Raw genomic sequence first — 15,216 nt, forward strand, 5'->3', positions numbered from 1 at the left:
TTTCCAAGCTTTGTCTGTAGAAGACATGTTTTATTTAGTTGTTCTTGTAAGCCATGGGGCTTGTCTATCTTTTACACATTTTAGCCTGGGTGTAGCAAGGTTAAGATGTTAAGGAAAGCAGAACTAAAAAATGTAGCTGCTTCATCAAGAGGGAGTAGTTTTAAGGGATCCCAGTTAATGATTTTAAAAGAGTTGTTAAAGGTAGTGGGGCAAAAGTTTGATAAGTCTCTGGTGTTTCTATACTGATGTCTGTTTAATGGGGATGTGGTTTTACGAATTATATAAGCATGTAAGTGGTTACAGATACTGTTTGGAAGAGTACCTGTGGTGGATATTTTATTGGGGTCTGAGACCATGGTCCAGTCTAGGATTGTCCCGCTGCTGTTGTTTCTGTTAGGTCTGGTAATATCAGAGATTAGCTGGCTGTAATTATATAGGTTGATGTTTGTTGGCGAGTGTTGTTGGGAGACATCTAACCAATCAATATTGATGTCTCCAAGAATTATAGTTTCTGCTGTTATGTTGTTTGATGTCCAAGCTAAAACTTCCTGAAGTATGGGAATATTGTTGCTGGGGGAATGTAGAGGACAATGATGCAGAGGTTTTTGTTGTCATTAATTTTTAGGAAGGTTGTTAAGATTTCTGCAGTGGAGAAGCTGGGTATGGTTAAGTTGTATGGGACTATGTTTAATGAGTTGGAGTAGATCAGTGCTACTCCTCCACATTTTTTCCATGGTCTATCCAAGCAGATGCATGCAAAGCCTGGGGGAAGGAATTCTGGGCTTTTAATGTATGGTTTCAGGCATGTTTTAGTGGCTGCGATAATGTGGGCTTCTTATGTTTTATCCAGGCATGAATGTCAGGGATTTTGTTTCAAATACTTTGTATATTTATTGTAATAAGGTTTAAGGATTTGTAGGGGCTAGCTGAGCTATGAAAAGATGAGAGGGGGCCTGGGTTGGTATGGATATCTACAGCTGATGATAATTTAGAGTATTTAAGTAGGATAGTTATGGATTATTTTTTTTTTTGTGACTTGGTGGAAGTAGGTGGTATGCTTTATGATAGTTTTGTTATTTAAGGGGAGGATTTCTACTTTAAAGCTGAGAATATCTTGTGTGGCATATAGGTAACAAGATATGTTAGAGAAGGTGCTGAGAGGTATGGTGTCAGTGAAGATTGTGGGTTTGTGGTATATATTATTAATTTGTAATGGGGTAAGCTGTAGTATGAGGATTAGGGGTAATAGAAGACTGAGAAGTGACAGGTTAATTAGAAGTGACATACTGTTAAGGAAAGGTAGGTGATTAGCTGTGGGTAATAAGGGTGGAGTTTGAGAATAAATGTAATTGAAATGGGGGTGGGTGGGAATGGGGGTGGGGTAAAAGACCAAAGACAGCCCAAGTGGAGCAACGGCAAATGGAGCGGGTTTGCCCGGCTGGAAAAGGCAGGAGTGCCACAGCCGCAAAAAAAAAAATCAGTCGGGTTCAACACAGGAAACCAGTTCCCGGGTAAGCTATGTGGTATTTGGATGAAAGATACTCTTTACAAAGTAAAACTGAGTGTAATGGGTAAAACAAATTGAATACTACACTTCCGTCTAGTTAAGGGCTTCTAACATGTAAAATATGGGAGAAAGAATGCTTTGCATGTAGGTTTGTATATGCTGTTTGTTAACAGTGTCTGGTACTGAAAGGGGGAATAGGCAGTACATGGTGACTTTCTAATAGGTCTATACTACCATCTAGTGGAGCAATAAATAACTTAAATACATGAAGGCTTGATATAGTTTTGATTGTATCTGGGATAGAGTTCCATAGTTTGACTATGCAGTGTGCATATAGACTTTGTCTCACTTTTTTGGTTTCTATATTTCAAGCAGGCTTTTGTCTTGAGAGTGCAAAGGGCGATTTGGAAGATGGTGAAGAAAGGCAGGAAAATAGTGGGGCAGGTAGAGGGATTATATAGTATTTTATAGGTTGGAAGAAATAGTATGTGCTAGTTGATGTGGGAGTTCTAAACAGCTGAGAGCGTGTAATACAAAGCAATGATGAGCTTTTATGTGGAAGATTAGCTGCAAATCTTTCTTATTATAACATTATTCCAGTTGTGATTTATGAGAGATCTGGATGTTAGTCAAAAGAGGTGTGCCATAGAGAAGAGAGGGTAAAAGATAAGAGTTAACTAGGGTGATTCTAGTAGAAGGAGTCAAGCGTGTTTTTTTTCTCTGTATAGCAGACCTAGCTTTTGATGATTTTTATACAGTTTTTGATGTGAAGATCAAATTTTAAGCTGTTACCTATGATGACTCAAAGCAATTTGCTATGCGTAGCTACCTCAATAGCTGTATTGCTTAGAGAAATAATGTAGGTATTACTTTTAGCATCAGCATGAAACTTAGGAAAAATGGTTGTAGTTTGGTCTTCATGGGATTAAGTAAAAGTTTTGATGTAGTCACAGTTCAGCTTAATTGAAGGCATCTTTTGTCATGGACTGCAGTTGCAATGGATTGTCAGATGAGCAGATGACAGTTGAGTCATCTGCATACTGAATAAAGTATTATTATTGATAAAAATAATGAAAATAAATGACCAAGAATAGAACCTTGAGGAATACATTTTTTAACTAGGAGAAAATGAGAGGGAGAGAAGAGAGACATTTAACAGATTGATATATTTCAGAGAGGTAGTTAGAGAGCCATGTAAAAGTTGGTTTGGAAAGGCCTACAGAAGACATTTCAGTGAGAAGTTTCTCATGTGACATTATGCTGAATGCTTTTGAGAGATAAATGAGAGATAAAGAAAAACAGAAGAAATAAACTTTCCTTCATCTCTAACCTTATTAATGGTATCAAAGAAGTTTAGGAGAGCTCAGGTAGTGCTGTGCCCTAGTTGGAAACCATGTTGTGTTGGGGTTAGGAGGTCATTTTGTAAGAGATACCAAAGGAGTTGCTTATGAATACACTTTTCCTGGATCTTAGAAATGAGGGACATGATTGCAGGTGGCCTAAGCTTACAGATTTTCAAAGACTTACCTCCTTTATGCAGGGGAATAATGAAGATGTTTATCCAAAGGACAAGGACATGAGAGTCTTAAAAAGATCTATTGATGAGAATTGAGACTGGTTTGAGCTTATGGGGCTCAGTAGGGAGATCATAGCAGAATGAGAGCAGGGTTTCAGTTTTATTAGTAACTGTCTAACACATGATGTAGAGACAGGTTGGAGATTAAAGGCAGTAATGTCAGGGATAGTGGAGTTTTATGGTTGATTAAATAGTTGGAGAGAGCTGGAGATAAAAGAGGATATGATGTTGATGAAGAAAATGTTAAACTTGGCAGTCCTTTATGAGAGGACAAGTCCAGATAGGGAGTTGGTAAGGAAGGAGAGCCAGGATGAAGAATTTTCATAACTGAGCAGTAAAATATCTTTGGATTTTTTTGCTATTATCTTGTTTGTCTGTGTAATAATTTGATTTTCTTTAGGTAAATTTGCTTCTTGGTGAGGCTACACAGCTCTTTGCAAAGATGTAAGGTTAGAGGGGTTTGTTTCTACATTCGGTCACATTTTTGCATGAGAATTCTAGTTAAACTTGTCAGCCATGGGGTTTGAGTAATTTTCACTCTTTTATTTTTAGGAGGGGCAAAGTTATTTAAAGAATTCATGAATATATTGTTGAACTTGTTAATGGCTTTGTCTAGGGATAGAGTTTTGAGTGGAGACCAGCTAAAGAATTTTAGTAAATTATTGAGTATGTCAGGATGAAATTTAGAATGATTTCAGGTACTTCTATATTAATGTTTTTTAGCTGGTGGCTAATTTCTGTACTGGAAAATATAGGGGATTATGGTGTCTAAGGGGATCAGGCGTACCCCTGAGTTAGCATACTTGATGGACTTGGAGTCAGGTACCTTATTAAAAATAGAATTATCTGTGATTCTATTTGTTGAATCGAGTAGGAGAGGAGATTAGCTGTTTGAACCCATGTAAATTAAGACTAATAGTTGGTGTGTTAGATGTTACAGATAACCAGTCAGTATTAACATTGCCAAAGATGATAGTTTCATTACTAACATTTGTAGTTATCCAACAAAGAATTTAGTATAGTAAGCTAACATTTTTACACTGTGGAATGTAGAATATGTAACATATGTTTATCAACACTGAGGAGAGAGATAAGAAGTTCTGCATTTTGGAAGGTCGGTATGTTATTTCTAAGCCGTAAGAGTTAGAAAGTTCTTATACACAATTGCAACAGCTCTCCCTTGTTTGTATAGTCTGTCACATTTAATTATATTGCAGCCAGGGGATAGAATTTCAGAATATTTTATATGGGATTTTAGCCATGTTTTAGTAGAGTAACATCTGTTAAGCATTGAAGAAACCAGGCTTGCATGTCTCTAATTTTGTTTAGAATGCTTCAAATTTTAATGGAGGTAAGGAGAAATTTTGTGGGTGTTGTATAGGACTTAGGGGTAGAGAAGGATGGAATGGATGAGGCTGAGTGGCTAGGGCTGGGATGAATACTACCACAAATACTGATCTTAGAGAAGAGTGGTTAGTATTAGTTTTTTTCGTAAAGTTTATGTCAAAGTTCATAAATATTATGTCAAAGTGAACTGAATGGCTAGATGTATTATAGGTTGGACAATAAATAACTCTGAGGAAATAGGTATGAAGGAGGGTTTATCCTGAGTACAGTTAGGGTGGCTGGTAGTGTGTGAGTGTGAATAAGGTGCGAGAGTACCATGGTACATACGTAGTAAGGTGACATAAAATGGATAGTAGAGAGGTGAAGGTGCAAAGGTTAACATGTAGATAGACAAGACTATGAAGTAGTTAAGGGGAGATTATAGTTGAATGAAAGGGAAAAGATGTTAAAGGTGAAGGGAGGAATGTAAAGAGAAAAAGAAGAGAGAGGAATCTGTTTGCTGAAGATTCCAGGCAGGGTGGTCCCTTATTACGGGGATGGAGAAAGGTAAGATTGTAATAGAGTTTGGACAGTTAGAGAAATGTAGAATAAGCCATGGTGTAGGAGGGTGAAATTGAAAATTAGAGGAAGTATTAGGAAGAGATTAATTAAGTAGATGATGTTTATAAAAAAGGTTTATGGGTATTACATTTTTGGTCAGTATTAGAAAAGGAAGGGTAATACTGAAGAAGCGCTTCCTGAGGAGGAAGACATGAATATTGTAAATGGGGAAAAGAGAATAAAAAGTATAGATTGTAATTATATAGAAATACAGAAGAGTAAATTAAAAGAGAAGAATAGACGTGGAGATAAGGTGACATATGACTGTAAAACAGTTAGGTGAATGCTATTTGATATTGAAGTAGTAGACGGGATTGGTTAGGCTAGTAGAAAGGAGAGAAGATCGAAATGAGTAAGGGGAGGGGATATGTGCAGTTTAAGTTTAGTTAAGGAGTGTATGGGTGGGAATTGTGGGTAGGGTAGCAGAGTGTAGTGAGTCAGAGAGTTGAGAAGGTGAACACAGCAGGAGCATAGAAAGGGTGAACAGAGCGGGTTAGAACTCCTCACAAATGGAGATATAACCCAAGTGACAATGGAGGTAAGGGAAGATTTAAACATGACTGTGAGTGCTTTTGCTAATATAATATGAATAACTCAACAGGATAGCAAAGCAGAAAAAGTTAAAAAGATTACCAATGGGTCAGGAAGCCATACATTAAAGCTAGTACAAGCTTCTCATGAGTAAGAAAACCATACATATCAGGATAGCATGACTTTAAGAAGCCTGTACGTTACCACATGAAGTGTCTTTGCCATTTAACAGTAGCAATGGCAGCAATTCAGTGGTATAGATGGTTTTGGAAGGTTACTTAGGGCACCCAAACAAGTCAGTCTATATACTCACCATACTGAAAAATGTTTTTTGCAGGCTGCAAATCCTCCTAGTGAAAGAAAAATAATTTTATATAAAATGATGCAGGTAGACAGGGGAAACTGACTACTTTTGATACTGAGTGGAAGGGGAAATATAATGAGTACTTAAGGTAAAATGTATTCAGTATATCAAGACTGCCATTGTACATTCAAAAATTGTAGTAAATCCCAGTATTAATCTACACAGCAGCATTTTGCCATTGTTGTTACATGGAGTTTAGGCCTTACCCTATATATTAATGATTATCTTTTACTGCTGGTATAATGACAATGTATTGCACTTATTTTATAGACATTCATTTCAAGCAGCCTTTTGAGTAAGAGTCAAAGGGACTCCCCATTGGAAACAAAATATAGTGCCAGACATATATCAAGTTCTTTGAACCCCCCTTTCAATTTTAGAACATGTGTGTGAGGCATTATATCCATACTCCTGTGAAAATTAGTAATAAAGGTGTTAAGAAATTATAATGAGCTACTCAGTCACAAGACATATGAGCTACTCAGTCACAAGACATATTCATGGTTGCCAATATCTTCTCAAGAAATTAATTTCATCTCAATCCTATTTAATTGGTAGCACTTTCCCTTTGCTAATAACTACTACAACTTAGTGACAATAATGTTCTTTTGACTGATGACGTCATACTATATTCATAGTAATTAATACACAAAATGAAAAGTTGTCTTGCAGCAAAAAAGAAACAACCGCCAGTATATCCAACAGATTTACTCAAACTCTAACGTCTCGGCCAAATCCTTCAAAGAGTATAACACAAAGTAATAGACTTGCCCCATATATACACATACAAATACATCAATTAAACAATCATACAATTAAAGAAGTACTCTCCAATTACATTCTTCATTTAGTCCCCTTGGAGACAGGGTGTCAAATTTTAAAATGTAAGTAGATTCTTTTAAAAGCAACTGTTTCTTGATAAAAGAAACATCAAATATAGATATTTGTATTTTTTTTCCAAAACAGTGCCTTGTAGCCCTTTACTTTCTCCATCATGAAACAAACTAAAATGTTCAGCTATAGAGCTCTCTGCTTTTTTATAAGCAATATCCCTCACGTGCTCTAAAATACTAGTTTTAAAACACCTTTTTGTTTCTCCAATATAAAATTTGTTGCAAGGACATCTCAAGACATATACAACACCTTCAGTATTGCAACTAAAATGGCCACGTGTTCTAAAAGAAATTATTTATTCTACAAAAAGTTTTTATTACATACTTGGAAGCCTTGCACTTGCCACAAGCAAATATACCACACATTGTCAAACTATATGGTATATTAGGAGATGAATACTGAATTTACCTCTTACCAAGAAATTCTGTATACTTTTTCCTTTACTGTAGGGAAATGCTAGTTCTTTGTTCAATCACACTGAAACATCCCTTAAAGATGTCATATATTTCCAGAAATATCTAACTTGATCTATTATTTTGGGACTCAGGCAACTGTATGTTATAACAAAAATATATTTTAATTTGTCTCTTTCTTATGCACAGCCCCAGTGTATTGTCCATCCTGGTTACTTTTCTGGTGTCCATTATCTCTGTGTATGAATTTCTGCCAACTGTCATGTATTGTCTTCACATCATAGCCCCTATTTTTAAACACGTCTATAGTTTTATCTAGTTCTTGTCTGAGATATTTTTCAGTATTTTATAACTTATACAAGCGAAAAAAATCACCAAAGGGGATAGCATGTATTGTATGGGGTGGATGGCAGCTTTCACCATACAAAAATTGTGTGCTTTCACTAAATTTCCTGTGGACTGAAGTTTTTAAGACATTCTCATCTGAAATGTCTGCTATGACATCTAAAAATGGACACAAGTCCCAATTGTCAAAATGTCAAATTCTTGTCCAAATGTATTACTTTTTAAGTCATCTATAAATTCATCAGCTAATTCCTCCTTCCCTCAACCAGAAAAATGAGGTAGTCAATAAATCTGTAATATTTGACAACATGTTTATGAAAAAAAAAATTTCTATATAAATGTTCCCTTTCAAACAAGCCCATACTAAGGTTGCATACATGGGGGAAATAGGTTCCCCATGGCAGTGCCTTGCTTCTGATGGTATAACTCATTATTAAATTCAAAAACATTTTTTGTTAAACAAAAATGGACAAGCTCTATAATATATTCTGTAGCAGGACTTTTTCCCAAAAAGCATCTTATTGCCTCAATACCAAAACTATGCTGGTGTATAAACTCTTTACATCTATTGTCACCCAAAACATGTTACAATTCCACTTAATAGTGCTTATTTTTTCTAGAAAGTCAAACACATCATGAATATATGAAGGCAAGGCACAAACTTTGGGAAACAAGTAACTGCGAAGAAACTCTCCTACTTTGTTTAAAAAATAATTATGTCCTGAAACTATAGGCCTGCCTGGGGGCTGCCTAAGATCTTTATGTAACTTAGAAAGGCAACAGAAATAGGCCATTTTACAATTTTCTGCATTAAACTTTTGTTTGATGTCTTCCTCAGAAAAATAGCCTAGTCTATAACCCTTGTGCAACAAATTTTCATACTCCTTTAATGCATTTTCATACATAAGGTTATCAACTTTTTCATAAACATTAGTATCCATCAAATGCTCCTGGCACATAGCTAAATATTGGATGTAAGACATGATCACCAGCTTATTGCCTTTGTCAGCCAGCTTAAAAATTAAATCACTTCTGTTATTTAATGCTTTCAGTGACTTCCATTCTAATAATGTTAAATTGTAATTAATGTTATACATTTCTTTTTTAAATTTTCAATACTCATTATTCACAGCAAAATTGAGGATTTCGGAGAAATTTATAATACCTTCATTTAAAAAAGGTGGAATGAATGTGCTATTGTGTTTAACTTGACATATCAGAGACAGTAAGCATTAGAGTCAATATAAGAATCACATGAATAGAAACTGTCATTTAAAGTGCTAGTGCTACTATCTAAAACATTTTCTTTAACCGTATGATTTACATCCCTAAAATAATACTTCAAATGTAACTTCCTGCAGAATTTAAAAATATCACATTTCTATTCATGCAACCATAGGTATGAATTTTAAACCCCGGTTTAACACAGCAAATTCAGTCTCAGAAAGAAAATGTCCAGATAAATTGACAACATAGCCACTTGAAACATTGCATCAGGGTGATTTACCATTTACCTCACTTATAGCATTGTGGTTGATGTTGTTCACGAAATCCCATGTTGCCTTGTCCACGGTATTGCTTGGTGCCTTGTCTCCCCCATGACTTTGTTGTACATTACGAAAAGTTGTTTGAAATTTTTCTGTTTACTGAGCCACTGGCAATGATGGAAATTCTCTGTTCTCCCCTTCATCCACTTCAAATGATGTATACTGTCCCTCAGATGCTGAATAAGAGGAGTCTTGTGGTTTTAAGTTATTTCCTGGTTCTAAAAACCTGACACGATTGCGTGTCTTCCTGCGATTCTTCTTGCTTGCAAAGGCATTACCCCTCTCATAATCCCTGACATCCTGAAGTAACTTTCCCTTCTTTCTATCAAAGATTTCTGCTTCATATGTTTTTAATTTATCATTAATATCCATTAAGAATTTGTCCAGTGTCTCAGCAGAACTGCTAGATGACAGTGTGCAACATAATGCATGAATAGATTCTTTAAGTTGTTTGTGTTTCACTGTCTTGCTCCAGCAAAATCTGGACCCATTCAATGGTACATTTATGGGCGGCTGCTACCCACCGCTTATGAAACGCAACATCAGTCTCAGTCTCTAAGTTAAAGGGCAGGCAGGGGTCTTTGTATGCTCTTAGACCCATAGGGATAATGTCCACATCAGTATACTTCTGCAAGCTTTGTAAAGCTATATCTTTCTCAGGTTGCTCAAAAGGTAGCTTACTTTCTGCTGGTAAGGAAACAGGTAGCTGGTGACCCACATTGTTAAACACATTAGAATGCCATTTACTTCTCTCCTCTTCCCATTTTTCCCAAGGATGATATAAAATATTACCATTGCCATTATTTTGGGAGCTATTCTGTTCCATAGAGCGAATCACAAAACCATCCAGTGAACACTGATAATTATCCACAGTGTTGTCATGAAAAACTCGAGGCAAGTTAAAAGCTGGATCACTGGCCATGAACACAAGTAAACCAACTAATACACAAAATGAAAGGTTGCCTTGTAACAAAAAAGAAACAACCACCAGTATATCCAGCAAATTAAACCTAATAAATTAGACCTCATTCTATATCCATAGTAATGTTAACTTGATTGATGAAATATTTATATATTTTTTGCTTGTCATGTAATGTGATCTTTAGTGCACATACCAATCTGATGCTGCATTTTGAGCACAGGTCCTATGGTTTTCCAGTGGAAAACATGTATAACACCAAACTGTGGCATTAAACAACCTCTGAAACACAATCCTTTTCAACTTGAAAGTAAAAGCTTTATGTCATTTCCCAATGACATATTGTAGTAATAAAGGTGTTAGAAAATTACAACAGGATCCTGCGCAACAAAATAATCTCAAAACGATTACCATTGTACCTTCAACGATTTAATGGCACCATCTTCTGGATTTACTCAAAAGCACACAGCCTATATTAGTATATGGAGTTTAGACCTCAGCTTATAAGCTGTAGTAGAAATGTTCCCTTGTTATTGAAATGTGACAACACAGTGCACATGTGCTGCCGTTAGTCTTATTCTGCATTTTGAGCAGAGATCATATATGCACCTCAGTGTAAACTGAGTGTAATGATAGACTGTATTGCCAACACTTTTCCACAGCACTAGATTTTATGCCTTTGAATCAGGATATATGCCATTTCCCAATGGCAGCTTGTAATAAAAAAGTGTCCGATAAAAGATGCAGGAAATTGTAATATAATAGTCAAGTACAAACAACTTGAAGATTGCCTTATACCCCAATGGTATATACAGTCCAATCCCAGTTTACATGGCAGCACACTACCATTTCAGTACATGGAGTTTAAGCCTCACCCAGTATGCAGCAGAAGAAATGTTGCCTTGCCTATCAAAATATTTATGATTTTTTTAATATGACAGCTTAGTATTCATTTATTCTGAACATTACTTTTACCTTACCATTTGAACAGTCTGAGACTGGAAACCAGGTATGATACCAGAGTGTTATGATAATCTCCTGTGAAATACTTCATTTACCTCCCAAGTCCACCATATTCATACATGCTAACACTAAACTTGATCCTACCATTGGGTGTGTTCTTACTCCCAAACCTGTACATTTCCATAAGGAAACACCCTTTCATTAATAATACCACTAAACAACATACTCGGACATACTACCCTTGCATTAATTGCATGCACCATTCTATAACTATCCCCTTACTTAGCCCTTAATCTAATCCAAACCACAAACTGACATGCATAGTAATACCACTATATCTATAACTTTCATTAACACGGAAGCACAGTTTAACAATGGGAGTTAGCAAAGTAGAAATACTGATCAATACTAATTTGTATTGTAATTCCTATGCTCCAAAACCATACCAACAGTAATTTTCTACAGGCGTATGCAGTCTTCAATCAAATGTAATTTAAACATTTGAGGTTTAGAGGAAATGTGTTTTTAATCGCACGTGCCACTGTTTTTGATTATCTGTGCTTTAGCTCAAATGAAATATAACCATATATGTAGATCTTTCCACCCACATGCATGCACACATGTGCATAAAGATACACACAAACACACACACACACACATACGTGTGATATAATTTCCCTTAAACTGGTTGACAGCTCTATAATGCCAGGGTTGGTAAATTTTCCCTTTTCCTAGTACGTTGCAGTTATACATATTTGCATGGGTCTACTTCAAATCATTGAAAACCCACATAATCATAGACCACATCATTGAGACAATAATATCGCAAACCCATTTCAGCGAACCAGCAATGAAGATCTTCCAAGGGTAAGTAACCACTTATTCAAAAAGTAATGAAACCTAAACCGCACCATCCCTAATCCACCCAGGCTGCACCCCCACCTCCCCTAACTAAATATACCAAATCCAACATCACAAAGTTGGGAAAAGGGCAAAGTTCTCTTTGTTGGAAAACAAGTTACTTACCCTGGGAAGATCTTTGTTGCTACAGTGGTTCACTGAAATGGGTTTTAGATATTGTTATCTCGACTATGTGGTCTTCAATTATGTGGGGTTTTGACCATCTGAAGGGGACCCATATATAGATAGATAGATAGATAGATAGATAGATAGATAGATAGATAGATAGATAGATAGATAGATTGGAGGAGAATACAGTGGGGCTTGCCTCCCCCACACAGCATCATTGTTTTTTAATTGCATGCTCTAAAATTATTTTGGACTTCAGGTCTCAGTCTTTTTTGGACTTACAATTGCCATTTTTGCATTTTCAAATTTTAAACAGAAATCAAATCTACAGTATGCACTTTCTGGGTATGAGATATATGCAGAGCAAAAAAAAACATGGATTGTTGAAATCATTGAAAACTTTAAGTTCAGATGGAAAAATCAAAAAAATATGACGTGCCTTTCATTTCCTTCTAAAAACATTTGTACATTGAGCATGAGATTTTATAATATTCTTCAGAACAGATGGCACTGATATTAAAATTACACAGTGTAAAGAAGAAAAAGACTAATGAATACACATATCTTTAGTAATTCTGGAAGTTCATAGGCTGTAAAATATTTTCTTTACATATTATTCCTTTTTTATTTTATTTTTCCTTTGTTGACTGGGTTATTCCCACTAGGCTAGTGGTGTCTCTTTAGATGAGACTCGAGGTGGTATTTATCCTGCTAGAGGAAATTTGGCCAGGACATTGGGAAAACATCCCCTCCTCTTCTTGACAGGTATCATGGTCTCTTTTACATCCATCTGAGCTACCACCGACTCAAGTAACTAAGATCTTGGTTTAACATCTCATCTGATGGATGGCATCCCCTTATGCTGCACTGCAGTGTCAGCAACCCAGCTACCTGCTGTAGGAAAAAAAAACACAGCCTTCTGCACCAAAAGCGTGTGTGCTATATTGTGTACCACTGACACCATGCATAATTGCACAGCTTCAAATTTTTTGTTAATATTTCCTGCATTGTAGAATGGTTATTAATTGATTTTAATCAGTTTATTTTAGTTGTTTTTGCTTTATTCTGTCATTATTTAATAGGCAGAAGACAAATAATTATGCTCAGGGTGCTGACCTTTTCTGTTTTCTTTATTGCAGATGAAAAATGCAAAGACATATTTTACAACTGTAATACGGTGGTTCAAGCCCGGCTCTGTGTATACAACTATTATAGAACAGTCTGTTGTGCATCCTGTGTAAGGGCAGCAAAGAGACATTCAACTTCAGTATCATATATTGGGCGCAGATAACATCTTCTGTCAGTGAAAGAAGCATAAATGTGAACTGAAAATAAGTTGTGATGTGGACTTCACCTAGGTCTGCTGTAAGAAGAGGTTATGGTATTTTCAAGAACATTGTAGATGTGGCATGCTCACATCGTGTTTTTTTTTTTTTTCAAGCCTTTACGAGGTTGTATTTTGTTTAATTATGTTTTAAAAGAGAACTTTTTATACTTGTATTTTTTAAAACAGTTTCTGTACATTGGTTGTATTTTAATTATGTTTTTCAAGTCCTGAGCATCTGTTAATGAGAAGATATACCCTTTAATCTGTGAAATTCTCCACTTGCATAGGAAGAAAAGCATTTAGAAAATTTCATGCAAAATTGCAGTCAGTGTTTTGTATAATATATATTTAAATTTACCGAATCACTAACCCACATATTTAATAGTGTAAATCTGTTAAAAATCATTGCAACAATCAGGAGAAAGAGAGATGCACATTTATTTGCATGAAACAGACGTTTATTGCAAACATTCATTATAAGAATGAAATCAAGTGTTTCACTGAACCTTAGATTGTTATTGTGCAGTAAATCTACTGTATACTGCTTTTTTTCTGTTTGGCACAGTATTAATTACAGCACATTGTCATAAAAATGCAGACATAATGTGATTGTATGCACAAAAACAGGTCACTGTTGCCTATTCCTTTACAACCTGAAAAAGTTGCTTGCATGACCTTTACTGAAATGAACCAGCATATATCAAGTACTGACATCTAGTCAATGAGCATAATCTTTGTCTTTAGTCTGAGAAAATGTTAAGAAATGTACAGAAGACACGAGGTCAAATGATGAACATGTGAACGTGGGAACATGTGTGTTTATTTCCAGAAGTTCTAGATCAGAAAGTTAAACTGTATGTGTCATCTCTCCAACTCAGTTACTAAGTACATAAAAAGTCAGCATTCACAAGAGCAAAATATTTTTGTTTTTAGAGTCACATATAGAATTATTTGTAGTTGCAATTGATGAGGCCTATTTCCAGTTCATATTAAAATTAAATCTTCTATAACAATGCTTGAATTTGTGTGTGGAACAAAATGTGAATACATTAAGCTAAACACATTAGAAGAAGGTTACAAAATAAAATTCTGTGTTTAGTTGTTTTTTGGGGATGTAGGCATTATTATCTGTTCCTGCAATCATTTTGCTTCATAAGAAAGTTCTGATTAGGTTCTTTTTTAAAACTATTAAGACAACCAGAAGACCAAATTCATGATAATTTGCATATAGGGTTTAATATGTGCATATTTAGGTCGTGAAAAAAGTTTTTGTGAAGAGTATGGCCAATATTTTTATCTAGACAGCAGAATAAATTAGAACATTGAAGTGACCAGATAGAATATACTTCTAAGTAAAGTGAATGTACTACTTTTGATGGGCTGTACATAACTGACAGAGATGATTTATGAATAAGCTAGGACACTGAAATCACCAGAAATAACATTTACAGTAACGTGAAATTACTTTTGTTTTATGGCAGCATCCAACTAGCAAAGGTTATATGTTACAACTAAAAATACTGAAGATTCGGAAACACTGATAGATGCATGTATAGATGCAGTGGAGACAATTACTAAAATTGTGAGTCCAGCTTCCATGAGGTTGGTGTAATATTCTGCAGGAGAGGCATACAAAAGTATGGATTACATATAGTTAATAAGCTGGTAATATTTAAATATTGCTCTATGGTATGATCAAGATAAATGTAACATAATAATACCCCATGAATTTATGCAGTAATACCATCAACATATGACAATTAACTACTTGTGTTGAGGTTTTTTTTTCTAGCAGTGCAGAGGTCTCCTTCCTTTGTCCGTAATATTTTCCTGTCTAAGAGAAGCTCAGCATCT

General features: G+C 35.4%; 1 protein-coding gene across 1 annotated transcript in view; it reads left to right on the forward strand.

Annotated features, from left to right (window-relative positions):
* The window catches only part of THSD4 (thrombospondin type 1 domain containing 4), a 1,382,388-nt gene extending 1,368,006 nt beyond the window's left edge, over positions 1-14,382 (forward strand). The window contains exon 12 of the mRNA XM_044078569.1: positions 13,175-14,382. Coding sequence (XP_043934504.1) covers positions 13,175-13,326 — 152 coding nt within the window. The 3' untranslated portion in view covers positions 13,327-14,382. The remainder of the gene's footprint in view (positions 1-13,174) is intronic.
* Positions 14,383-15,216: the final 834 nt, after the last annotated feature.

This window comes from Protopterus annectens, chromosome 7.part1 (assembly GCF_019279795.1).
Source record: "Protopterus annectens isolate FY-2018-M chromosome 7.part1, PAN1.0, whole genome shotgun sequence".
Lineage (NCBI taxonomy): Eukaryota > Metazoa > Chordata > Ceratodontiformes > Protopteridae > Protopterus > Protopterus annectens.